The sequence below is a fragment of the Oryctolagus cuniculus genome, chromosome 8, assembly GCF_051225735.1.
Source record: "Oryctolagus cuniculus isolate XC-2025 breed Fujian yellow rabbit chromosome 8, ASM5122573v1, whole genome shotgun sequence".
NCBI classification, from domain to species: domain Eukaryota; kingdom Metazoa; phylum Chordata; class Mammalia; order Lagomorpha; family Leporidae; genus Oryctolagus; species Oryctolagus cuniculus.
The window spans coordinates 114,247,135-114,272,908 of record NC_142874.1 but is presented as its reverse complement, the minus strand read 5'-3'; the positions used below and the strand labels follow the sequence as shown (position 1 = coordinate 114,272,908).

The following is a 25,774-nucleotide window of genomic DNA, read 5'->3' as shown; positions in this document are numbered from 1 at the left end:
CTCTCTCTCTCTCTGCTTCTGCCTCTCTGTAACTCTGCCTTTCAAATAAATAAATAAATCTTTTTCAAAGAGATTTTTAAAAGCTGTTACAAGCCACCTAAATATACCACTTACATGCATGTGTATGCGCACATACACTCCTAAAACGTGATCACAACAACTAATCTCCACCCCCCAAATCAAGAGAGTAAAATATTAAATACCATACCTCTCTTCGTAAGGGTGATGGAAGATTCCGCGCTTTCAATCCCTCCCAATTAAAGCCATTTAACCACCTGGGAAATGAGACAAGTACAGAGGAGATGACTTACTTGATAACGTATTAGAATGTCAGGTAATCTGTCAAGGAATTCCGCGGCAGGCTCCCTGCCTGCAACAGTGCAGCTCTGAGTGACCAGAGGGAAACACACAGCCATCCTGGCTGGCTGTCACATTAACTCCATGCCCACTGTCCTCAAGTGAGTATTTAATGCAGCTCAGTACTAACTCTAGTTTTCCCATCATACTTCCTTGGGCTAATTCACTCTCTGCCTCCCCCTCCCCAAACTTAGAACTTCCTTCCAATACTCAGCCCCAAGAGATGATCTGACCTCCTATTTCTTTGAGACAACTGAAGCAAAAAGCAAATCTCCACAATCTCCCACCAGCATCTCTGCCCACCTACCCACATCCGTGAGTGACCTTCTCTCTATATGATGAATTAATTGCCTTTGCTTCTACTGAAGATCAATCCTTATACTGTATACTTGATTCCAATACCTCTTCTCTTTGCAAAAACATACTCCTATAGTTCTCATTCCTGAATTTTCAGTGCCCTCCCTGCTGGATCAACCCCAGCCACACAGAAATGCTTTACTTCTTCCAACAACAAAACACCCTCCCTTGACCTGAGTTCCCCTAGGACTCTCATTCCTGCCCACTAGAGAACTCCTGGAGCTGTCTAATCACCTGATATACTGACTTTCTCCTGAGCAATTACACAATCAGGTTTCATATCCTCCACTCCACGGAACCACCTCACTTCCCCTGTCACCTTATTTGACCTTTTAGCATTTCCTGCAGTTCATCGTTCTCACTTTCTGAAACACTCTCTTTGGCTTTCGAAGCCCATTGTTGTCCAGGTTTTCTTCCTCCCTTCTTGGGTTCTTTCCTCATTTGCCACTGCTCTTTCCTCATGAAGTTGGTGCACTCCAAGGCTCACTCCTTGGGTCTCTTCTCTTTCCAACTACTTCCACTCTCTAGGTAGTCTCATTCGGTCTTATGTTTTTAAATAGAATCTCTGTATTTATTCCTCCTAAAGGTCTATTTCCAACCAAGACCTCCTCACTGATTTCCAGGCTGACATCTGTAACTCTTGTTCATCATCTCCCACCTGCATGTGCAATAGGCAGCTAGCATATGTTAGGTCCAAATTAGAGCTCCAAATTTTGTCCAGCAAACTTGCTTCAACCTTCCAGTTGCTTAAACCCAAGGTAATGGAGTTATTCTTTCTCTCACATCCTCCCTCAATCCACAGGCAAATCCTTTTAGTACTACCTTCAAAATGTATCTGTATTCATGATCTAACCAATCCACAAAATTTTCATTCTGCTAGAATAAAGACAGCCTTTTGCTTTGTCCTTGGGCAAAAACTGAGCAGCAAGGGTGATCATTTAGAATGCAACCAGTTCCCACAAAACTCCCCAGGATCAACCATGTGACTCAGTGCAAGAGGCCAAGTCTTTGCCATGCCTTTATTTTCACCTCCCACGCGTTACCGACCCACTCTTCCCATCACCACCCTCACATCATCTTCCCACCGTCTTCCTTGTCTTTCTCTGTCTCCCTTCCTCATTTATCTCCTCACCATTCTTTCAACAAACCAGGAATGCCACCCCCCCTTAAGGACTAGATTTGTTCCCTTCCTGGATTTCCACATGGCTCTGTCCTTCAACACATACAGGTCTTTCATCTAAGGTTGCCTTTTCTGCGAGGTCTTTTTTGGCCATCAAACCTAAAATCGCAACCCCTCTTCCTTCACACACACACACTTCTTCAGCCCCCACCACTTCCACGTTTCTCCTTGGCACTTCCCACTGTCTGATATATTACTTAGCTATCTTAGTTTTTCCCTTCTCCACTAGACTGCAGCCTCCATGAAGGCAGGAATGTTCGTCTCTTTTCTATCTTTCAATGCCTTTAAAATTTGGGGCAGTGCTTCTCTCAGGACAGGGACGCGGGTAGTGTTTGTTGAATGACTGATGTGTGATGAGAAGCCATTAGAATGTTCTAGTCTTAAAGAGATGATTCTGACTGCTATATGGAGAATGAGCACCGGGTCTGGGATGGCGCAGGGAGGTGAAGGGTTGTGTGTGGGAAGGCAGGGAAGCTTTTAGGAGGCTCGGACATTCCTCTGTCAGTCATGTGGGAATTTACACTCTTCTCCCTTTCTCTCTCTTCTCACCTCCAGAGTTGCTTTTAGTTCAATCTTTCGCAGGATTTCCTATTCTAAGTTTAAGCTTAGCAGTGGCAAAAAACTAAAAACAGAGAGAGCACTCTCTGACACATTTCTTTTTAGATGCCATTCTTTATGCCAAGTGCCATTTTAGTGGAAGGTACCAGAACCTCAGTCAAGGAGTGAGTGCCAGACAGAAGTCCAGCTGCTTTACCTCCCTCCTCTGCCCTTGCTGTGAAACCACAGAAGTCCCCTCCCTATGCACCCATCACATCTGCAACAAACCAATGCTGCATTTGTAGCAGCTTCTAGATGCACAGTTCGTTTTTTTTTTCCGCCACTAAATACAACAACAGTTCTTTTTAACGTGTCTCTCAATGATGTCTACCCAGAAGGTAGTCCACAAATGAATAAAAACGATTACTGTAACCCTCTATTGAATCACAGGACCTGTGCATTTTTTTGCAGAGTACATGTTAGACTTTGACCCATGGCAGTAATTACTTAACATGAGTGGCCAAGTGGCCATTCACTTGACACTTGGCCTTGGACACTAAGCACATGTTCAGCAACTGTGAGCCAGCATTCACTTGTGTGTGAAAAGTAGTCACCAGAGAAATATTAGTAGTAATGGCACAGAAATTATTCCTTTGTTTGTGGAAGTCTTATAGAGGCTATCCTTGAAAGCCATTTCAGAGATCAAAAAATATTTTAGATGATATTAAAATACTGGAAACAAGTTATTCCTCTTCCTCTCAGGAAAGATTGAACCAGACCCTGCAAGCACAGTCGTTCCCTTTTGAAACAAGAGTCAGGAGACTCTAACAATTGGACTTCACTGCAAGTTAGTTTGTAAACAGGAGGGAGAGGAACTCCATAATTATTTTTAGGAAATATGATTTAACACAGAATGGATAAACCCCTATAATATGCCACATTGGATTTTTGTTAAATACAAAATGAGGTAAACAGCCCTCTAAGGGAAAAAAAAAAAGTGTTACTTTAGAGTAGGAAAATGTGATGGCAACTTTAAAAAGAATTTCTTTTTAACTCCAAAACTATACTGACTTGAAAAGCTATAAGCCGGCGCCGCAACTCACTAGACAACCTCTGCTTTGTGGCGCCGGCACACCGGGTTCTAGTCCCAGTCGGGGCGCCGGATTCTGTCCCGGTTGCCCCTCTTCCAGGCCAGCTCTCTGCTGTGGCCAGGGAGTGCAGTGGAGGATGGCCCAAGTGCTTGGGCCTTGCACCCACATGGGAGACCAGGAGAAGCACCTGGCTCCTGCCTTCGGATCAACGTGGTGCGCTGACCACAGCGCGCTGGCCACGGTGGCCATTAGAGGGTGAACCAACGGCAAAGGAAGACCTTTCTTTCTATCCCCCTCTCTCTCTCCCTGTCCACTCTGCCTGAAAAAAAAAAAAAAAAAGCTATAAACCTTGAAGGCTTCTTAAAAAAACTTCTATTTGGAGGCAGAAAAAGGTCTATTGTTCTGAAATCCTCGACTCCTCCCTTTATAGCTTCATAAGCACCATGAAAATAGAGTGAAATAATGGGCTGGAACTCTTCGCGCTCAGCATAAGCCACTGTGTAGACGTGTGCACCTTCATTAACTCTCCCCTGGACTCCTGCACCCAGGCTCCACAAGGACTCAGGACTGAGACAATCCTGCCAGTACTAACAACAAGCAAACCAATCCCTACAGAGAAAGAAATTAAAATTCCTTTCTGACCATGCAGAGGTGAGAAAATCTTTTAGCATCCATTTGCGTGTGGGTCACAATCTGACAGCTACATTGAAATGAGCCTTGGGTAAATAAGAAGTAAAGAACAAAGCTGCAGCCTGTTAGCACGGCTATCACTTCTGTTTCCCAATTACCCTAGAGTAAAACATAACTCTTCTTTAATGAGGGACGTGGGAAATCCACTGAAAGAGCGACTTGCATTGATGGGAGCCTTCTGTCTACAGAATGAATGGTGTGTCTATGTGTCATTAGATAGTGAGAAAAATGATGGTGACAACAGCAAGTCATGCAGGAAGAGGATAAACTGGAATCCAACACAGTAATGAACTTTATGACTGGGGGCAATCAAAAGGATGACAACAATGAACACTAAAATACTAGGAGATGTGCATGTCTAAGAAATCCACCATGTGTCTCTGCTCCTTCCCCTCCTCCTAATTTCCCTCCTCCACTTCTTCTTCCTGACACACCCTGAAGGCAGAACTCCAATGAATTTACAATGTGAAATACACAGTTGTATTTCAAGTAAGTTCCTGTCTATGCACAGCAGCGCTGGAAGCTGATGCCCAGCCACAGCTACTGAGGAAAATGAATAATGGTTCTGTTCAGCAGCCACACCTCTCCTCTATGCGCCCACTGGGCTGATGCCCTCCTGATTCTTCCGTGAAAATATCTATCTGGGGATGAAACGTCGAGAGAGATTTTTATTTCTAAAAGGGATTACATCAATGTCATCCAAATGTACATCCAAATGTAATCCAATGTACATCCAAAGGTTTTCAATGTTGAAGCTACCAAGCTTATTTCTTGTAGTACACATTGTACTCTTAGAAGTGGCATTTTTGGCCGGCGCTGTGGCTCAATAGGCTAATTCTCCACCTGCGGCGCGGGCACTCTGGGTTCTAGTCCCTGTTGGGGTGCCGGAATCTGTCCCGGTTGCTCCTCTTCCAGGCCAGCTCTCTGCTGTGGCCCAGGAGTGCAGTGAAGGATGGCCCAAGTGCTTGGCCCCTGCACCCGCATGGGAGACTGGGAGGAGGCACCTGGCTCCTGGCTTCAGATCGGCGCAGCACGCTGGCCATAGCGGCCATTTGGGGGGTGAACCAACAGAAGGAAGATCTTTCTCTCTGTCTCTCTCTCTCTTTCATTGTCTAACTCTGCCTGTCCAAAAAAAAAAAAGTGGCATTTTTATATTCACAAATCCTACACAAAATGAAAATGTTTTGATGACTGCAGGATTTAGCTAGACACTGATTAAAAAAAAAATCTTGAAGGCTTGATATGCCACATGTGATAGTTAATAAAATCAGAGAATATGTGCTACGGAATTATCATCGTTTCAGAAGGCCAGTTCAGAAACGTACAAAACTAGAAAGGCACATGCTAAACTGCTGCATGAGGATAGGGCATTACTTAAGGTTCTGTGCAATCCGCGTACTTTATTTCAAAAAGTAAAATAAAAAAAATGAGGCTTCACACTTTGGAAAGTTAGATTTAAAATGAATATATAACATTAATTAAAATTGAAATACAAAATGCATGCTCATCAACTTACAATGGGTCATGTCCTGGTAAGCCCATCATAAGTTGAAAATATTCTAAATTGAAGGTGCATTGACTCCACCTAAGCTACCTAACATCACAGCTGAGCAATACAACACACTGGAGCATCGGTCTTTCAATTCCCTTTGTGAACTCTGGGCTGCGTGGGAGCTCTGGCTGCTACTGCAGTCCAGCACCATGAAAGTGGAAGTATTATACTTCATATCACCAGCTTGGGAAAAGATCTACATGCAAAATTCAAAGTGTGGCATCTTCCGAATGTGCTTCATTTTCACATTAATTACTAAGTTGAACCATCTTAAGTCTGAGACAACCTGTACTATTTAACAATGGTTTTAGCTGACCCATTATCTTGAATATTGACACCAATGACTAATCCTCCTTTATTTACAAATTAAATGCCCATTAGAAATTCATCAACAGAATCTAGTAATAAAGCTAGTAATAAAGATAGTAGTGGTTAAAAAACTAGATTGCAATGACCTCAAGATATGATTTTGTAACTTGTTTAGTAACTTTACTCATTGATTTCTAGCATTACAGAAATCACTTTGAGATAAATTACTGTAACTACTTCTAGTAAAACAGAAAAAGGCACCAAAAAGGGGGAAAATAAGTCTCCATAGGAACCCTTCTGGTTTACTGAGAGAAGCTGTTAAGGATTCAAAATTATGCTATAAGTTTCTATATTTTTATAGGCAAAGAACAAGTAACTATGTACCTGTGTTTCTTAATGTCATTAATTCCATTCTTCAGATTTCCCAGTCTTTCTGTTGGGTTTTGCCTAAAACAATAATTTTTAAAGCTAGTTTTAATAATTATACTTGAGTGAATTATACATTAAAATTTAAATTTGTCTCATTAATTAATTTATTCAACAACATTCATAAAATTTCTGCTGTAGACCAGGTATCTGAATATAGAGAGATTAAAACAACAGGGTCTCTTCCTAATGGGGAGTAGGAAGTGGGAGCACAAGTGAATTAGAGTTATGTATTCCTAACAGAAGCACAGGAGGGTGCTATCTTGCCAATCCAGCTGAGAAAACCTGGGAAAGCTTTAGCGAATCATTAACATCTAAGCTGGAATCTAAGAAGCACGCAGAAATTCCTATTAGCCAACTTTATAATGCTTTTTCAAAAGTTCAAATGCACAAAAATATCAGCAAAATGAGGTTTAGACAAAAAAATCTGGAAGTGTCCTATTCCTTGATAAATGATTTTTAATAGTAAGTAGAAATCGGGGGGTAATTTAAAAGAGGAATATTCTTTTTAAAATGAAGATGGAAAGAGGATATATAATATTTTATCATCATCACTGATTTTGTCTTGAGATAGTAAAACTATAAATTAATCACCCAGTTTTTAAACTAAGGTTTGTGGTTCTCTTTTGCTCTATGGCAGATGAAGATGATTCCCACAGGTAACCTGTAAAATTTAGACCTCTTAAAACTATTAGATACTGTGGTTCTATAACATGAGACAAACTCAAACTCCTATCTCAGATAGCAAAATAGATCCTGACTGTCTAATATAATTCAGCTACGGAGAAATGTACCAAAAGTAAGCACAGAATTTAAAACCATATGGAAACAGAAACTGGAAGCCTTTGTGGTGTCTCCAAGCCAAGAGGTTACTTATCGTCATTCTCACCTGCAAAGCCTCCGGATCAAATCCTCAGGTCGTCTGGTTATCTTTCTAGGAAAATCCATTTTTTCAATTCCTTTGAGAATCAGATTGTAGGTCATCATTTGGTCAATCCCAGAAAAGGGTGGGCTAGAGAACATTCAAAATAAGACACGTTCAGGTCAGAGTCGGAGACACATTGGGAGCTACCTTGCTTCTTCCTTCTTTCCGCCCTACCTCCATTATTTCCTTCTTTCCTTTCTGTCTCTCTCTTTCCTTAGTATTTTTAAAAAACGTGAATGTATGCCAAAAGTCAATTCACAAATTTCGCATCACTTAACCAATGTCACACACATAGGAGGGCACTTCAAACAGTTTGTGGAAAAATGGAATTGAAAGGTAACTTGAGTTCAGTGCAAAAAAAACTGAAATTCATGCAGAATTTCTTAGGTAGTGATGAGCACTGAAAAGAAAAATAAAAGCGGGAACAGAGAGTAACCGAAAGTGTGATTTTTTTTTTAAACAGAGTGAAAAGAAAATGCCTTTCTCATGAATATTGAAAATGGAGCAGAGGTGTTGGTGGAAACAGAGAGTGGCTGAGCCACACAGTAATCTGTGGGCAGAGGGCTCCAGCACAGGAAGTACAAAGGCCATGTCCCAGAAGTGGAGCAGTGAGATGGGCAGTGTGGTCGCTGCAGTAAGCAGCAGAGGAACACAAGGGTCAAGGGCAACATCATACAGATCTGGTGGCCTATGGTAAGAATCCGGGATTCTATGAATGTTGGTCTAATTCACAGCAGCCAGAGTAATCTTCATAATTTGTGGAGAATGAACTGGGATGATGGAGATGAGGATGGAAAGAAGACCTAAGAGCCTGGACTAAAACAGTGGTGCCGTAGGTGGTGGGCCATGGATAGACAAAGGATCTCTCCAGAACAGGCAATGGTCAGAAAGCTGTGTCTCCCAAATTCATATGGTCACACTCTAACCCAAAGCAATGGTATTCAGAGGCAGGGTTTGTGGGAGGTAACTTGGTCATGAGAGTGAGGGCCTCATGAGTGGTGTCAGTGTCTCCCTAGGACAGGCCAGGGAGCTGACTGGCTCTCTTTCCACCATGTAGGGATCAGAGGAGAGGTTGGTATTCTATAGCACAGAAGAGGGCCCTCACCAGAACCTGAGCAGTTTGGCACCCTGATCTGAGACTTCCAGCCTCCAAATGAGAAGTAAATGCACTTAGTTATAGCAGCCAGATCTGAGACAGACAGTAAAGCTAAAGGGATTTGTGAATGGGGTTGACATAGTGAATGGGAGACAGGTTTCAAGAAGATGCTAGTGTTTTGGCCGGGTGCCTAGAGGCTGGAGCTATCATTACCAAAAGAGTGGGCGGGGGTGAGGTGATAACCAGGTTACAGGAAAAGGAATCAAGGGTTATGTTTTGAACATCCACATGGAGAGGCTAAGCAGGCAGATGGTTTCAGGGAAGCTGTCGGGAATGGGAATGGAGCTGTAATGTGGGGACCATCAGATGGTATTTATGGCCATGGAACTTGACGTTAACATCCAAGGAGCAAGCGAATACCGAAGAGGCCAGTGCCTGCAGTGGCTCCATGTTGAGTGCTCAGGAAGTTGAGAGAATCCAGCTACAGAGACAAAGAAGGAGCCGCCATGTGGGAAAAGGAGAGACAGGGAGGTCCTGGCAGTCAAGGGAAAGAGGTATTTGAAGGAAAATATCGCTATGGGACTGAAAATTGACCACTGAAGTTGGGTAACGTTTTCATGCGTATATTTTGCCTTGAAAAACACTTTCATACCTTTGCTATCATTTGCTTTTTGAAAATTAAAGATAACTTTCATGAACCCCTCTGCTGTATCTCAGTCATGCTTGAGTCCTTTTGACACTTTTTTTTTTTTTGACACTGAGAGTTCCCACCCTTGCCAATAAGCAAAGTCAGCACGCCGACTATTTAATACTCCATGTTTCCCTCGTAAAGAAAATGAGACCAAAAACAAAGAACATTGCTATGATATTTCCAACATATGTGTTTCCAACTACACTGTTTGGATTGGTTTGTTCTTTACTTGCTTTTTCATTTCCATTTTCCTCCTGATATTCTAGAGTTCGGGGCACTTAAAATTAACTTTTACCTTGCCCTTCCATGGAAATGTTTGCAAAAGGAATGTCCCAACTTTTTTATGACAGCTCAAGGCCATCTGGTCAATTCCAAATTGTTAGGTCCCCCACCCCACTTCCTTATTTCCTTACTTTAACTCTCTTTTCCTTGTTACAATTCATCCTAGCTGGTGAAGACTGAGATAAGTGTTCTGCAGTTCCCTACATGTCTCTTAGAAATGCAACTGACTAGTTTCCCAAAGATGAGAAACAAACGCTTAAAAGAGAAGTCTTTGTGATAGTCTGGATGACTATCAGAAAATGTTTTCTTCTTTCCTTTAGAATCTTAGCAATGAATGCTTGAAAATTAGTACAGATAATATAAAGTGATCTTTCAGATCTATTCACTCAATACATGTGGACAAAGATGTACAATGCAGTCACAGGTGAGCTAACACGGGACTTGGTAGTGTCAAAGCTCAAGAACATCCCGTAAGCTGCTTTTCTGCCAAGGGTGTGCTCAGACTGATATCCCCATCAATGAACTCACTCCAGTGTTTCTTAAACCATTCCATGTGTGAAGCGTCTCTGAAATTAGGACTGAGAATATCTGGTTATAAAGGGTAACGTGGATCACTGAATCAGCTAATGAAAAATGGAGATAGAAAACCAGAAAGCAAATTGATCTGAAGCCTGAGTGTCCACGCACAATATCATACACACACACACACACACACACACACACACGTGTGTGTGTATGTGTAACAGAAAGAGGGTCACAGTCAGAGTCAGAAAAAATTACTGTCTTAAGGCAGGTAGTCTTCTCAGCTGGTTTCCTAAACTATAAAATTTAAATAATAACATAATAGCAGTAATATTTCCTGCCTTACCTTCCACCCAAGTTTGTGGAAACTAACCTACATAATACAAATGTAAGTGCTTTGAAACTGTAGAATGCTTCACAAGCGTGAGTCCATATGGAAGGGTTTTCCAAAAAATTGTGAGAAATGACTGTTATAAACAACTAGACATGTATTTCAATTTTTTTGCATCAAAATAAACTTGCTTTTAAATTCCATTTTATCATGAACCTTTTGAAGTCCTCTTACATTACAAACAGCTTAGATGTGTGTTGGGTGTGTGTGTGTGTGTGTATATGTGTGAATGTGTGTTAAGTATCAGGTATCCTGGTAATAGTCTTTTAGTCTCTTTGGGAGTGACAATTCAATTTTCACCGCTAAACCCCTGCTGTGTCTTGTCTCTGTTCATTATCACTTCTAGAAAGGAGTTGACAAGGAGATTAAAATTTAAATCCAGCAATGTGGCTTTCTCTTAGCATTTCTGGTTAATGATGATGGGAAAATGGAAATCTGAGGCTAAATTTAGTTTTATGATTAATAAATTTAACTGAAACAGGACTGCTATTTTTCTCAATTACAAAAAAGAAGAAACAATAACATAGCCTATAATTTTTACTCCTCCTCTTACTATTATGCTCAGTTGTGAAGCCTTTGCATATTTAATGTGTTATCTATAACAAGGACCTTGCCATTTTGGGAAACACTAGCAATTCTGCTTTCCTTAACCATCTTGAATACTTGCTCCATAATACAAACTGGCAAGCTCCCTGCATTGGAAGCAATAGAAAGAGGAAAGGCATCAGAAACATTTCAAAAATGATCATCTTTTACATAATAAATTGGTTCTCATTATTAAGTTATTTTCACACTTCTCTAAAGAACAGCTAACCCAAACTGGAGGCTACTTACTTGCCCGTTAGTAGCTCATACACGAGGATTCCCAGTGACCAAAAGTCCACACTGAAGTCATGCCCTTTGTTAAGAATGACCTCAGGAGCCACATACTCTGGAGTCCCACAGAACGTCCATGTCTTCTGTCCAGATCCAATTTTTTTAGCAAATCCAAAGTCAACCTAGAAAAGAATGTCAAAGACATTTTCAGAGGCCATGAAACTCATGCTCCTTTTTAAGTCTCCCTAACTTCCAAAATGTTCCAAAACCTCCTTCTAACTTTCTAAACCTTCTTTTCTCATACTTTCCTTCAACACATGCAAGTGCACACACCCACACGCACGCACGCACGCACGCACACACTCATATATTCCTTTGAGGATCAGGTGTGGATCAAATTGCTCAGGACACTTGGAGGAAAAGAATAGTTTAGAAAAGGGGGTGGGGTCTGGCGCTGTGGCGCAGTAGGTTAAACCTTTGCCTGTGATGCCTGGCATCCCATATGGGCACCAGTGCTAGTCCCAGCTACTCCACTTCCAATCCAGCTCTCTGCTGTGGCCTGTGAAAGCAGTAGAAGATGGCCCAAGTGCTTGAGCATCTGCAACCACGTGGAAGACCAGGAAGCACATGGCTTTGCATCTGGCAGCCCTGGCCATTGCGGCCATTTGGGAAGCAAACCAACAGATGGAAGACCTTTTCTCTGTCTCTCCCTCTCACTGTCTGTAACTCTACCTCTCAAATAAATAAAGTAAAACTCAAAAACATGTTTTTTTAAAAAAAAAACTGCAGTTTAGAAAAGGGGTTGGGATATAACGATGCATAAAGCTCAGGGCAAGCAGGACTTAAAAAAAAATCGATATTAGCATTCATTGGGAAGAGGAAGGAATGGGAAGGTGATTAACTCCTGTACACTTAAAACTCCATTGTGGAAGTGAAAATAATAGCAAAATGGAGTCTGAGAATGGAACTACTGCTGGGAAAACAGATGCTTAAAACTCTGGACAGTGTTCAAAATCCATTAGACACAGTGTGTGCAGCCTACACCTCCAGCAGTCCACAGCAAAGCCAGCATCATCCCAACCCACTTTTGGCAGGCCCTGCACACTTCCAGGCTCCCCCAGGGAGGTGGATAGTGGGTGGTGCCTGCATTCACTGACTTATTCTGAAGGCATCCACACAGCACCCACCACAGGCCAGGCTTTGTGCTAAACCTGCAAGGTACAAAGATTGCTCTGAGAAGCTCACAGCATAGAGAAAACCACCAGAGACATGATTAGCATCAGACATGGTACCTCAGGGAACAAAGCATACACTCAGAGGGCCACCTGTGAACCCCGGGTGGAGTTTTAGGCTCCTGGCTTTGGCCTGGTCCATCCCCAGCCATTGTAGCCACTTAGGTAGTGAAACAGTAGATGGAAGATCTCTTTCTTTCTATTTCTTTCTCACTCTCTCTGTGACTCTGCCTTTCAAGTAAATAAATAAATCTTAGAAAAATACATAGTTCCAGAATAATAGGTTGGAGAAGCTGCTACGAGGAGGTAACATCTGAGGTTGGCCCTGGCTGAGGATTAGGGACAAATCCAGGGTAATGAATCAGTGCTACTCCTGTGTCTTTTCAGAATAGGCCCTTGCACTTCTCTGAGTTGTTATTCAAAGCACATAGTGCACAGAACAGACAGGAAAGAAGGTTGAAGATGTAGAACAGCCCTCTTGGTCTTGAGGCAGTGTATATGACAAACCTCCTGCCCTGGAAAACCAAGATTCCTTCTACAGGGGCATACAGCATGGATTTTTCATGTATGATACATACAGAAACTGTTTTAACAAAATCACCCTCCACTTTCCTCAAGAAAGCAGGCACACACACATTGTTCCCTGGCTTCAACTTGTGTATTTTAGTAGCTTCACTATACATGGACCATCTCAATAACATGGCACTAATCTTGACTAAAACACGAAATGAACAAAGGTAACATAATAAAATAAGCCCTCAGGTAAAACAGTGTGGGTCAATAAGTGATAAATATGAATATCTAAAATATTTTTACCTTAAATAAATCTCTTAGAAATTTAACAGAAGAGCAAGAGCTTTCTGATTGGAAAACAACTAATTTAAAGTGGACTATTATTGGTTTTCTTTTCATTCATACAAAATGACTTGCAAATATTATATCTAAAAGATGGCTTAGGGATATTATAAAACTAAATTTGTAACCAGCTGAGCTTAGCCATATCTACTTATTCCTCAGAGAAAGAACCAATATGAGATTCCTAGCTAATTTTATGAAGACTAAAATTTAAGAGATAATAAAGCAACGTTTTTAACTACATTTGAATGCACATATACATACAAATATTATATTTTGTTGGTTTATAACAGCCTTTCAACTCATTTTTATAAAATTACATTTAAGTGTTCCTTTTCAGAATGACTGGAAGTTCATCATCTATTTAGGAGGGTTTTTCCAGCTCTGAAAGTGGTATATTTTAATTTGAATTGCTGATTTTGCTTTTGAAGTATTTGCATATTGGCCCAGAGAGATAGCAGCAATTACATCAAAACCCTAAGATGTATGAAAATGCCATTTTCTTTATCTCCTTTGATCATATCAACTTTGGTCTCATTCATTTGGTCAGAGGAAATGGAACCCTTAGACCCATCCAAAGTCATTTGCTTAAAATAGTAGATCTCAGATCTATGTGAGATTCTGTATATTGTCTATAAAATCAAGCTACTTCTGTCCATAGTATCGTGAACACCACCACAAAGCTTCAATCTTGTTTTTACGTCATCCCTCTGGACAACACTAGTCCTTTCACTTACTCATTCAATGAACATTTATTGAATACCACTGTGTACCAAGCACAAGGGTATGGACCAAGCCCCAGTCCTTGTAAGGCTCATAATCAGAAGAAGGGAAGGGTAACAGCCAAAAAATGTAGTTTCATACATGATGCCAGATGGTGAAATTTGCTAAGAAGTAATGTACAGCAAGAGTTAGGTACAGGGAACAGCATAAACGTGTAAATAGGGTGAACAGGAAAAGCCTTTCTCAAGAGGTAGCATTTGGGGCGGGCTGAATGGAAACCTGAGCGAAGCAAGAGAGTTCTGTAAACAACTGAACAAGGGCTATTCTGCCAGGAAGAGCTACTGCAAAGGCCCTGAGGCAGGAATGCATGGTGAAGTGCCAGGACTGCCTGGCCACAATGTGAGACAGAAATTAGGGCAGATTATGGAATGGGCTGAAACGAGAGAGTTCTTCAGATGTGCTTTCTTTCTCTGAGAAGTCATTGTACAATTCAGAGAAGGGGTATGGCATGGCTTGATTTATGCTTTACAGGGATCATTTTAGGAGCCAAGAAAATAGGGCTCCCCTGCCATACACACATGTGCACCCTTAATTTTCTCAAATTCTCCTCGGGAAATATCTCTGGAGAAGCTGTACTCAGATTTTCCCATGAAACTCTCATTATTAAAGATGGCTCACATTATGCTAAAAGCTTAAAAAGCATTAAGTCTCCAAAGATTTTAATAAATGAGAAGATTTTAAGATGTCTCTAAGTCTGAAGAATGACTGCATCAATTAAGAAACAGGAAAATGCACTTTGTGGCTTGCTGGAGCTGCTGTCCAGTAAGTATGAGTTTTTTTTTTTTTCCCAGAAGTTTCTTTCTGGGTCAGTATATTTGTCAGATATTAGTTCTCTCAGTCAATTAAAAAATGGACAGAAGGTGACCCGTCTAATTAAGCCAGATGATTCATGGAGACAGAACATTAAAAAAATATTTATATAGAATTTTTAGGGCACTTTCTTAACCCACGTCTAGACAAGGGCAAAATGGAATCTGTTTATTTGGCCAGCCAACAACCAACATTGACTTAGCGTCCCTCTGATACTAGCGTCCATCTGCTGAAACAGACAACAGTGGATGATTCCTATCCCCTGGAAGTGAGAGTGCCAGGCGATGGGGGGAGGGGGGAGAAATGGTTCAAGCAATGAGCAGGCTTTAGGGGGATGTGGCGATTCAATACCTCAAGTGTTCAGTACCAGGTGGGCAAAGAAAGGCAAGGGAAGATTTGTATATACAGACTTCACTGGAAAAAGCTGTTGAGGTTCATCTCAGATAAGTCTAAGGGATTACAGAACCAATTCTTTTCTCCTGTGATGTTCCTTAACATGGTTTATATTTCCACAATTACATCCCTGATGGCAGCCCTGTCTAATTGTGTGTGAATAAATCTGGCTTCTGGAGAACAGCCATTATGTTTTATTCATTTTGTATCTATACAGCATTTGTAATACAAGTAGATATTTAAGCATGCCTGGTGGAAATTTAAAAAAATGATAGGATAACCATTAACACTAGTTAATATATGACATATATTGAGATCTAGGAAGGTCATAGATACTTGTATGAGATGAGATTTGAACTAAGTTTCAAATGGAAACTTCTTATAACAGGAAAATTGATGAAGAAGTAGAGGGTGTCTCAGGAACAAAGTAGCAGTGTGTATGCATTAAGCACGTTAGTAGGTAAAGCTTAACATGCACAAATAATAATGCTTTGGCAACAAGAATATGGTTGGACCTGAGAATTGTTTTTCTTTCTCAAGTTAGAAAATATCTGATACATATAAAATAGTAGAATACACATACAAGTTTTAAAGCATAAGAATGAAAATACCTTTGCCCCACCACCAGTTTAAGTATGAGAAGAAAAGTGCTGTGGGAATTCTGGGTGCCCCTCCACTAGGGTCCACCTGCCCATGCCAAGAGGGCAACATTACTCTGATTTTTGCATTTATTATTTGCTTCCATTTGTTTCTGATTTTTGCATGTATCTAATATCCTTAGGTACCAAGTATTTTTCATTTTAAAAACTGTAGATCAATCTTGAATGTATTCTTAGGGAATCTGCCTTTTTATCCATGCAAAGTTATTTCTGTGAATTTAATTCATAATGAAGTTCAAGTACTTTCACTGCTGTAGCATAACATAATTTAATGAGCACTTCATGATTTTTGGTACATTATGTTATTGATGGACATTTGTGTTATCTTAAAGCTAGGAACCAGGAGCCAGGAACACAATTCAGATCTCCCACGTGAGTGGCAGAAAACCAATTACTTGACCTATCACCAATGCTTTCCAAGGTCTGCATTGGCAGGAAGCTGGACTCAGGAGCTGGAACCAGGAATGAAATCCAGATACCTCAATGTAGGATGTGGGCATCTTAAGTGCCAAGTTAAACACCTACTCCCCCTATTTTTAAATATTGGGCATTGCTCTGAGTTAGGGTAAAAAATGCATGCTACTGCTATTGCTATTTCAAAGAAGGTATGAAAACTTTATTTTCTACATTAATTTTCTTCTTCCTTGCATAATGGATTTGCCTGAGAAGCAAGGGACTTTCCTGTAACCAGTGATCTAGGTATGCTGGCTCCTTTCTTCTTAGGGCTCTGCCAGCTTCAAATCAGCTACGGCCATTGGCAACAAACCAGAAAACCCATGGTTTGAGCTGTGCACAAGTTTAAAAGTGTTGCACATCACCTTTACTAACATTTCACTAACTGTAACTTACCAGAAAGAAAGCTGAGACAGATTTGAAGAGAATGGGCCACATGACTTATTAATTTAAATCTTTTTAGTATATTCCTACAAGTTTTTATGTTCTTCAATAAAGCTCTTACATATTTCTGCTAGATTTAGTCTGAGATGAGCTGCATTTTCATGCGTTTTGTAAATGGCATTTGCATTTCTATTTATCAGTTGTGTTTCTGACATTCAAAAATAACACTGGGTTCTTATAATGTTAATCGTATATCCCATAAGCACACTGAACTCTCTACTTAATTCTAATAATTTGTTGTTACATTCTATAGAATTAACCACATTTTATTTTTTGAATTCTAGTCTGTATATTAATTTATTTATATCTTACTGTATGAGGTAGGACCTCCAACAAATACTGACTAGAAGTTCTTATGCCATCAACTTCTAAGAAAATACTTTTAATGTCCCATCATTATGCACATAGTTTGCTCTTAATTTTATTAAATATCTTTGATTGGGTTTGTTAAGAGATTTTACCCTGACTGAAGGTAAAAACATATCAAAACTGTGTAACTATTGAGGTGATATTATTTTTCTCTTAATCTTTAAAGTTACTGATTTATTTTAACAGAAATTTTTAATTTAGTTTTTTTTTTTTTTTTTTTTTTTTTTAGAAAACTGAGAAGAAAGAACAGAGATTTCTCATTTCTTTCCTTCCCTGGCACATGCACAGCTTCCCCTGTTGTCAACATCCCCACCAAAGTTCACTCTTGGTGTTGTATATTCTGGTTTTGGACAAATATGCAACATAGATCCATCACCTTAATATTATACAGAATATTTTACTACCTTAAAGTCTGTGATCTGCCTATTCATCCATCTCCCCTAAACTCTGTCAACCACAGACCTTTAAATAATTTTGTCTTTTACAAAGTTCCATATAATCGGAGTAATATAATATGTGGTTTTCAGATTGGTTTCATTTTTAGCAGTATGCCTTTCAGATTTCTCCATGTCTGATTATTTCTTTTCAGCACTGATTAATATCCCATTGTCAATGTTTATCACAATTTAGTGATTTGCTTCCTAAACAATATCTCAGTTGTTTCTAAGTTTCGAATTAATCTCCTATCAACATATTTATGCAAGTGTTTTCCATAGACCTATGTTTTCAAGTTTTATGGGTAAATACGAAGGAGCATGATTGTGGGCCTGTATTCACGGACATAAAATATCTATTTATTTACTCTTCTTTTTATTACTTCTTTTTTTTTTTTTTTTTGCCAAATAAATAGTCTTTAATATACACTTAGGGAAAGTTGTCACATCATCCAAAATAACATGGTAGTGCCATTTTATATCATTTGTTAGAGGAAATTACCACTGTGGTTCTTATTTCAATTACATTATCTTTTTTTATTTTATTTTATTTTTTGACAGGCAGAGTGGACAGTGAGAGAGAGAGACAGAGAGAAAGGTCTTCCTATGCCGTTGGTTCACTCTCCAATGGCCGCCGCGCTGCGGCAGTGCACCACGCTGATCCAAAGGCAGGAGCCAGGTACTTATTCTGGTCTCCCATGGGGTTCAGGGCCCAAGCACTTGGGCCATCCTCCACTGCACTCCCAGGCCATAGCAGAGAGCTGGCCTGGAAGAGGGGCAACTGGGAAAGAATCCGGCGCCCCGACCGGGACTAGAACCCGGTGTGCTGGCGCCGCAAGGTGGAGGATTAGCCTCGTGAGCCGCAGCGCTAGCCTACATTATCTTTTATTACTTCTACCATATAGTTCTGACACATATTCTTTATATTTAAAGGTAAGAATATAAGTTTAGAGGGACCAGCCTGGTGGCTCAGTGAGCTAAGCTGCCACCTGCAATACTGGCATCCCATATCAAAGAGCACTTCAAATCCTTGTTCTCTGCTTCAGGTCCAGCTCCCTGCTAATAATCCAGGGAAGACAACAGAAAATGGATCAATTACCTGGGCCCCTGCCCAGGTATGAATGGAATTCCTGGATTTGGCCTGGCACAGATCTGGCTGCTGTGGTCATTTGGGGAGTAAACCAACAGATAGAAGATCCTCTCCTCACCTCCACTCTCTCCCCCCGCCCCCCCACACACCCTGCAACCCTTCATTCCTCACTCCCTCCCTTGGCGTCACTTTCCCCTTCAAATAAATAAATACATATTTGAAAATAATTTTAGAGGTGCTAATATAAATAGTAAAGTGTTTTTAATTTCAAAATCTAAATGTTCATCACTATGATATATGAAAGCAACTGACTTTTGCATATTAACCTTGTATCCTACAACCTTGTTTAATTGCTTATTTGTTCCAGGAAATGTGTTTGTTGATTTTTTTTCCCCAGAGTTTACACATAGATGATCATGTCAACTGCAAGAAAGAAAAATGCCTTTATTTAATTCTTTGTAATATGCATATCTTTACTTATTTTCTTGTTGTGTTAACTAGACTTCCAGTATGATGTTAAAAAGGAATGGAGAGGGGCCGGTGCTGTGGTGCAGCAGGTTAACACCCTGGCCTGAAGTGGCAGCATCCCATATGGGTGCAGCTTCTAGTCCTGGCTGCTCCTCTTCCAATCCAGCTCTTTGCTATGGCCTGGGAAAGCAGTGGAAGATGGCCCCTGTCCTTGGGCCCCTGCACCCACGTGGGAGACCCGGAAGAAGCTCCTGGCTCCTGGCTTCGGATTGGCACAGCTCTGGCCGTTTCAGCCAATTGGGGAATGAACGAGTGGATGGAAGAACTCTCTCTCTCTCTCTTTGCCTCTCCTCTGTCTGTATAACTCTGACTTTCAAATAAATAAATCTTAAAAAAAAAAAAAAAAGAAATGGAGAGGGGCAACATCCTTGCTTTGTTCCTGATCCTACTGGGAAAGCTTCTAGTTCCTCACTATTAAGTAAGATGCTGACTGTAGGGTTTCTGCTTTTATTATATATCAATTTGAGCAAGCTCCTCTCTTGTGCTAGTTTACTGAGTTTTTATAATGGATGAGTATATCACATTTTGTGGAGTTTTTTTCTGCATTTATTGATTTGATCGTGTGTGTGGGGGTTCATGCTTAGCTTATTGATGTGATGGGTTACATTAATTGGTTTTCAAATGTTGAACCAGACTTCCACATCTGGGATAACTTCTACTTGGTTGTGTTATATAATTCTTTTTATACATTGTTGGATTCAATTTTGCTAATACTTTGTTGTAGATCCTTGCATCTATATTCATGAGAGACACTGGTTTGCAGTTTTCCTGTAGTGTCTTTGTCTGCTTCTGGTATTAAAGCAATGCTGGCTTCATAAGAATAAGTTAGGGAGTATCCTCTTTATTTTACCTTCTCAAGGGCATTGTAGAGAATTGGTGTGATCTCTTCTTTAAAATGTTGGCTGGAGTCCACCAGTGAATGCATTTGAGTCTCATATTTTCTACTATGAAAGTTCACTAATTATTGACTTAATTTTATTAATAGTTATAGGCCTATTCAGATTGTCAGTTTATTCTGGGATGACTTTTTTGACAGATAGTATCTTTCAAGGAATTAGTCTATTCCATCTAGGCTTACAAATCTATGAGTATAAAGTTGTTTGTGTTATTTCTTTATCCTTTTAATATCCATAGAATCTGTAGTGATATTCCATCTTTCATTTCTGATATTAGTAATCTATGGCCATTCTTTTATTTTTAGTCAGGCTGGTTAGAGCCTTATTAATTTTATTGATATTTTTAAGAAAAGAATTTGTTTCAAGTGATTTTCTCTATTAATTATCTGCTTTTAATTTCATTAATTTCCATCCTAAGTATTATTATTTTTTTCTGCTTACTCGTATTTAATTTTTTCTTCTTTTCCTAGTTTCTTAAGTTAGAACCATAATGATTGCTTTTTGATCTTTCTCATTTTCTAATACATGTATTTAACGCTATAAAGGTTTTACCTCATGCCAATTAGAATGGCTCTCACATAGAAATCAAAAAACAATTGGGGCAGGCGCTGTGGCGCAGTGGGTTGGTGCCCTGGCCTGGGGCGCCAGCATCCCATATGGGGGCTGGTTCGAAACCCAGCTGCTCTACTTCTGATCCAGCTCTCTGCTGTGGCCTGGGAGAGCAGTAGAAGATGGCCCAAGTCTTTGAGCCCCTGCACCCACGTGGGAGACCTGGAAGAAGCTCCTGGCTCCTGGCTTCGGATCGGCGCAGCTCCAGCCATTGCAGCCATCTGGAGAGTGAAGCAGTGGATGGAAGACTCTCTCTCTCACTCTCTCTCTCTCGCTCTCTCCCTGCCTCTCCTCTCTCTGTGTGACACTGACTTACAAATAAATAAATAAATCTTTAAAAGAAGAAAAACAATTAATACTGGCAAGGATGCAGGGGAAAAAGGTACCCTAATCCACTGTTGGTGGGAATGTAAACTAGTACAGCCATTGTGGAAGACAGTATACAGATAACTCAGAAATCTGAAAATAGATCTACCAAATGACCCAGCAATCCCACTTCTGGGAATTTACCCAAAGTAAATGAAATCAGTATATCAAAGAGTTAACTGTATCCATATGTTTATTGCCACTCAATTCACAAGAGTAGGATATTGAATCAACTCAGATGTTCATCAACTGATGATTAGATAAACAAATTACATATATGTGTGTGTATATATATATGTATATATATATATATATATATAGAGAGAGAGAGAGAGAGAGAGAGAACAGAATACTACTCAGGTGTAAAAAATAATGAAATCCTGTCTTTTGCCATAACATAGATGCAACTGGAAACCATTATACTTAGCAAAATAAGTCAGTCTCAAAAAGACAAATACTATATGTTTTCCCTGATCTATGGTAACTACTAGAGTACAAAAAAAATGTAATATGTATGAGTAAAACTGATATTTTGGGATTTGTTGAATGTTTACAACCCTTGTCTCTACTGTTAGGGAACAGTGTTATTTGCTGCTTACCATTTGTTGAATTCTTTACTTAGTGTAGGTTTAATCTTATGAGTATAAAATAAAACAAAGTATATCATTGTAAAAATTAAAAGGAACAATAAAAAAGGAAGGCGCAGTGAGGGTGGCAGCATGGGCGGGATGGAGGGTTGGGTGAGAAGTATCCCTATGTTCCTAAATCTATATATATGGTACACATGAAATTTGATCACATTAAAAACTAAATTAATTAATTAATTTTAAAATTTATTTCTAAGCACCACTTTGGTTATATCCCACAGAGTTTGATAAATTACTTTATCACTTTAATTCACTTTTAAATTTATGTTGGGATTTCTAATTTAATGAATGAGAGCAGACATTGCACTTCTATTTTTTTTTTTTTTATTTCTTAGGCTGTGTTTCATGGCCTCGAATGTGGTTTATCTTGACCACTGTTCCATGTGAGCTTGAGAAGAATGTGTATTCTGTTGGATGAAGTTGACCGTAGGTATCAATTATATCCAGTTTATTGATGGTATGGTTAAATCTGACTATGCTTACTGGCATTCTACCTGCTGGGTATGTCCATTTATAAAAGAAACCTCCAACTGTGATAGTAGATTATTCTGTTTCTTCTTACAGTTTTATCAGTTTTTGCCTCATGTATTCTGATGCTGTTGTAAAACATGTATACATTAGAGACTGTTATATCTTCTTACAGAATTGAACCTTTTGTCATCATACAGTACCCTTCTTTATCCCTCATAGCTTTTGTTTTACAGTCTGCTCTGTCTGAAAATATAGTTACTCACACTTTCTTTGGATTAGTGTTCACAAAGTAGGTTTGCTCCACTTATCTTTAATCTGTATGTGTTTTTATATTTAAAGTGGAAATTTTGTAAGAAATCAATAGTTGAAGTCTTGTTTTTTGATCAACCTTACAATCTCTGTCTTTTATTTCATGCATTTAGATTTGAATTTATATATTCAAAGTGATTACTAATACAAGAGATAGATTTATATCTATCATATTTGCTACTGTTATCAATTTGTTACCCTGTTCTTTGTTCCCCTTTGCTGTCCACTCTTTTTCTGATTTTTGTGGTATATACTTTTTTTTTTTTTGACAGGCAGAGTGGATAGTGAGAGAGAGAGACAGAGAGAAAGGTCTTCCTTGTGCCATTGGTTCATCCTCCAATGGCCGCCATGCCTGGCGTGCTGCGGCCGGCGCACCGCGCCGATCCAAAGGCAGGAATGCCAGGTGCTTCTCCTGGTCTCCCATGGGGTGCAGGGCCCAAGCACTTGGGCCATTTTCCACTGCCTTCCTGGGCCACAGCACAGAGCTGGCCTGGAAGAGGGGCAACAGGGAAAGAATCCGGCGCCCCGACCGGGACTAGAACCTGGTGTGCCGGCGCCGGTAGGTGGAGGATTAGCCTATTGAGCCACAGCGCCGGCCAGTATATACTTTTTTATTCTTTTGAATTTTGGATTGACATGTGAAATTTACAAATTTGTATGGAGTATGGTTTAATGTTTCAACACATATACACAATGCAAACCCATCATACCAAATAGTTAGCCTTTCCAGCTCCTTGTCTTTGGGTTTGGAACCTACTTGCTTGCCTCTTTCAGTTCTTTATACAGAATATAATACAATAGTGTAAACTATACTGAATGCCTTTATGATTCAATTTTCCCCTTTTTACTATACCAACTATACTTTTATTTTAACTTAAGTGGTTGCCCTAGAGTTTGCAATATACAACTAATCTAAGTCCACTTTCAAATGATAACACTTCATAGGTAGAGTACCTTATTATAACAAAATGATCCTTATTACTCTCTCTCCTTCATCTTGTTATCACTACTGTATTTATTTCACTTACATATAAGCATACATAAGTGAAGCATATTCAATCATATAAAACACATAGCAGTTTGTTCAAAGTAATAATGACAATACAGTATTCTCTACATATGTATGCACATATACTTTGAATAAACTGTTATCTGCTAGATCAACTAAGAATAAGAGAGGGTCAGCATTGTGGTACAGCAGGTTAAGCCACCACCTGTGATGCAGGCATCCCAAATGAGTGATGGTTTGAGTCCCAGTTGCTCCACTTTTGATCCAGCTCCCTGCTAATGCACCTGGGAAAACAGCCGAAGATGGCCCAAGTTGTTAGGCCCCTGAGAGCTCCTGATGGAGTTCTAGGTGTAACTCTGCCTTTCAAATAAATACACAAATAAATCTCTATTTTATATTTTATCAATTCATGTTAAGTTCATTACTATTATTAAGTTCCTATCATTGGCTTTATTTATTTCCTCCTTTTTTATTTGAAAGGGGAGAGAGAGAGAGAGAGAGAGAGAGAGAGAGAGAGAGAGAGATTGAGATTCTTGCATTTGCTGGCTCACTCCCCAAATGTTGCAACAGCCCGGGACTGGACCAGCCAGGAACCCAGAACTCCATCCAGATCTCCCACTTGGGTGACAAGGTCCAAATGCTTGGGCCATCTTTTGTTGCTTTCACAGGGGCATTAGCACAGAGCTAGATCAGAAGTGGAACAGCCAGGATTCTAACCAGTGCTCATACGGGATGTAGATATTACGCGTGGCGGCTTAACTCCCTGCACCACAACATTGACCCTTATTTTCTCCTTTTTTATTATCCAAAGTTGGATGTTCAGCTCAACAAATTTTATCCTTTCTTATTGCCTAGTTGAAACATTAAAGGCTGAATATATTACTGTTGACTAACATTTTAGTTGCAACCCACACATGTTGATATGTAGTATATTCTCTATTGTACAAGTACTTTTTAATATTCATTGAAATTTATTCTCTACAAATCCTTGCATTATTTTGAAATGTCCTCAGAATGCTGATGTGTGTTTTTTTTGTTAGTTGTTTCTTCTTGTTTTTTTTGTTTGTTTGTTTTTTTGTTTTTTGTTTTGTTTGTTATTGTTCCTGATTTCCACTTCAAATACACTGGGATCAGAGAACAAAAACTCTGTTCTGATTTTGAGATTAAGTAGAGGAACTGCTTCATTGGCCTTTTTTTCATTCTTATATGCTGAGCAATCTGCTAAATCCAGCCGAAAACACTGTGGCACAGTCTGCTATCATGGGGCTTTCAGTATAGAGAAGTATATAGACCATAATAATCAGGCAACAATATCAACACTCAACAGGCTTTATATAGGCCACTGGGGTTGAGAAGAAGGCAAGTTTTTTCTTAAACTCTTTAAGTACTGTCCTACACCTTCACATTGTTCTTACCCAGATAAATGACTGTTAACCATTATTGCCTTCGCCGACTCTCCTTGGCTTAGAAAATGAAGAAAGATGTAGGAACTTATGGGTTGGGCAGTTGAGATATGACCACGCCAGCTTCTTCATGGTCCTTTGCTTCCTTAATCCTTACTCCCCACCCAGCAAGTTCCCCAGTGTGGTGAGCTAGGACCCAGGTGGGATACATTTTGGAATAAGGCAAGATGGCAACCTTGATCATGAACCAAGTAGGAAGGGCAGAACAAGGGCTTCATTGCTCACCTCAACTCCATCATCTCTAGGTTTCATGGAAGGGCACTCCTCTACAGCCTACAGAGACACACCCCACCCCAAATCCAGACCTTTTCCAGAGTTGGATGGCTTCTCCAGGCTTACCCTGGTTTTTGCCAACAAACAAACGAAAAAATCTTTCCCGCACGTGCTTTCCTTATGTATCCAACCTCAAGAACTGATGAGGGGAAATGATGATGCTTTTTATCAGGATCTATATAATAAGGCCAAAGCCACTCTTAAAGACATTTTCACCCTTAGACATTCATGTCCAAGGCTGGACTGAGCACAGTGCCCGTCACCCAGATGGCATTCCTGCTGCACTGTCACCACACTGTCACCAGAGCCCCTCCCCTCCCGCAGCCCCCTCAGTCACCCTCGGCCAAGCAGCTCTGCTGGGCAGCCAGCAGACGGCCCACCTCCTATTCTCGCTATCTGCTGAAACTTGCTTAATGGACCAGTGCACAATCAAATTTTGTTAATATGTGTTCTCCACAT

At 40.0% G+C, this 25,774-nt stretch overlaps 1 protein-coding gene across 2 annotated transcripts in view; it reads right to left on the bottom strand.

The window, feature by feature from the left end:
- The window catches only part of PRKG2 (protein kinase cGMP-dependent 2), a 106,038-nt gene that overhangs the window by 7,511 nt on the left and 72,753 nt on the right, over positions 1–25,774 (bottom strand). For both annotated transcript variants that reach the window (XM_002717087.6, XM_017347475.4), the window contains 4 exons: positions 11,241–11,404; positions 7,389–7,511; positions 6,458–6,520; positions 209–275 (listed from right to left, as the gene is read on the bottom strand). In XM_002717087.6, coding sequence (XP_002717133.1) covers positions 209–275; positions 6,458–6,520; positions 7,389–7,511; positions 11,241–11,404 — 417 coding nt within the window. The remainder of the gene's footprint in view (positions 1–208; positions 276–6,457; positions 6,521–7,388; positions 7,512–11,240; positions 11,405–25,774) is intronic.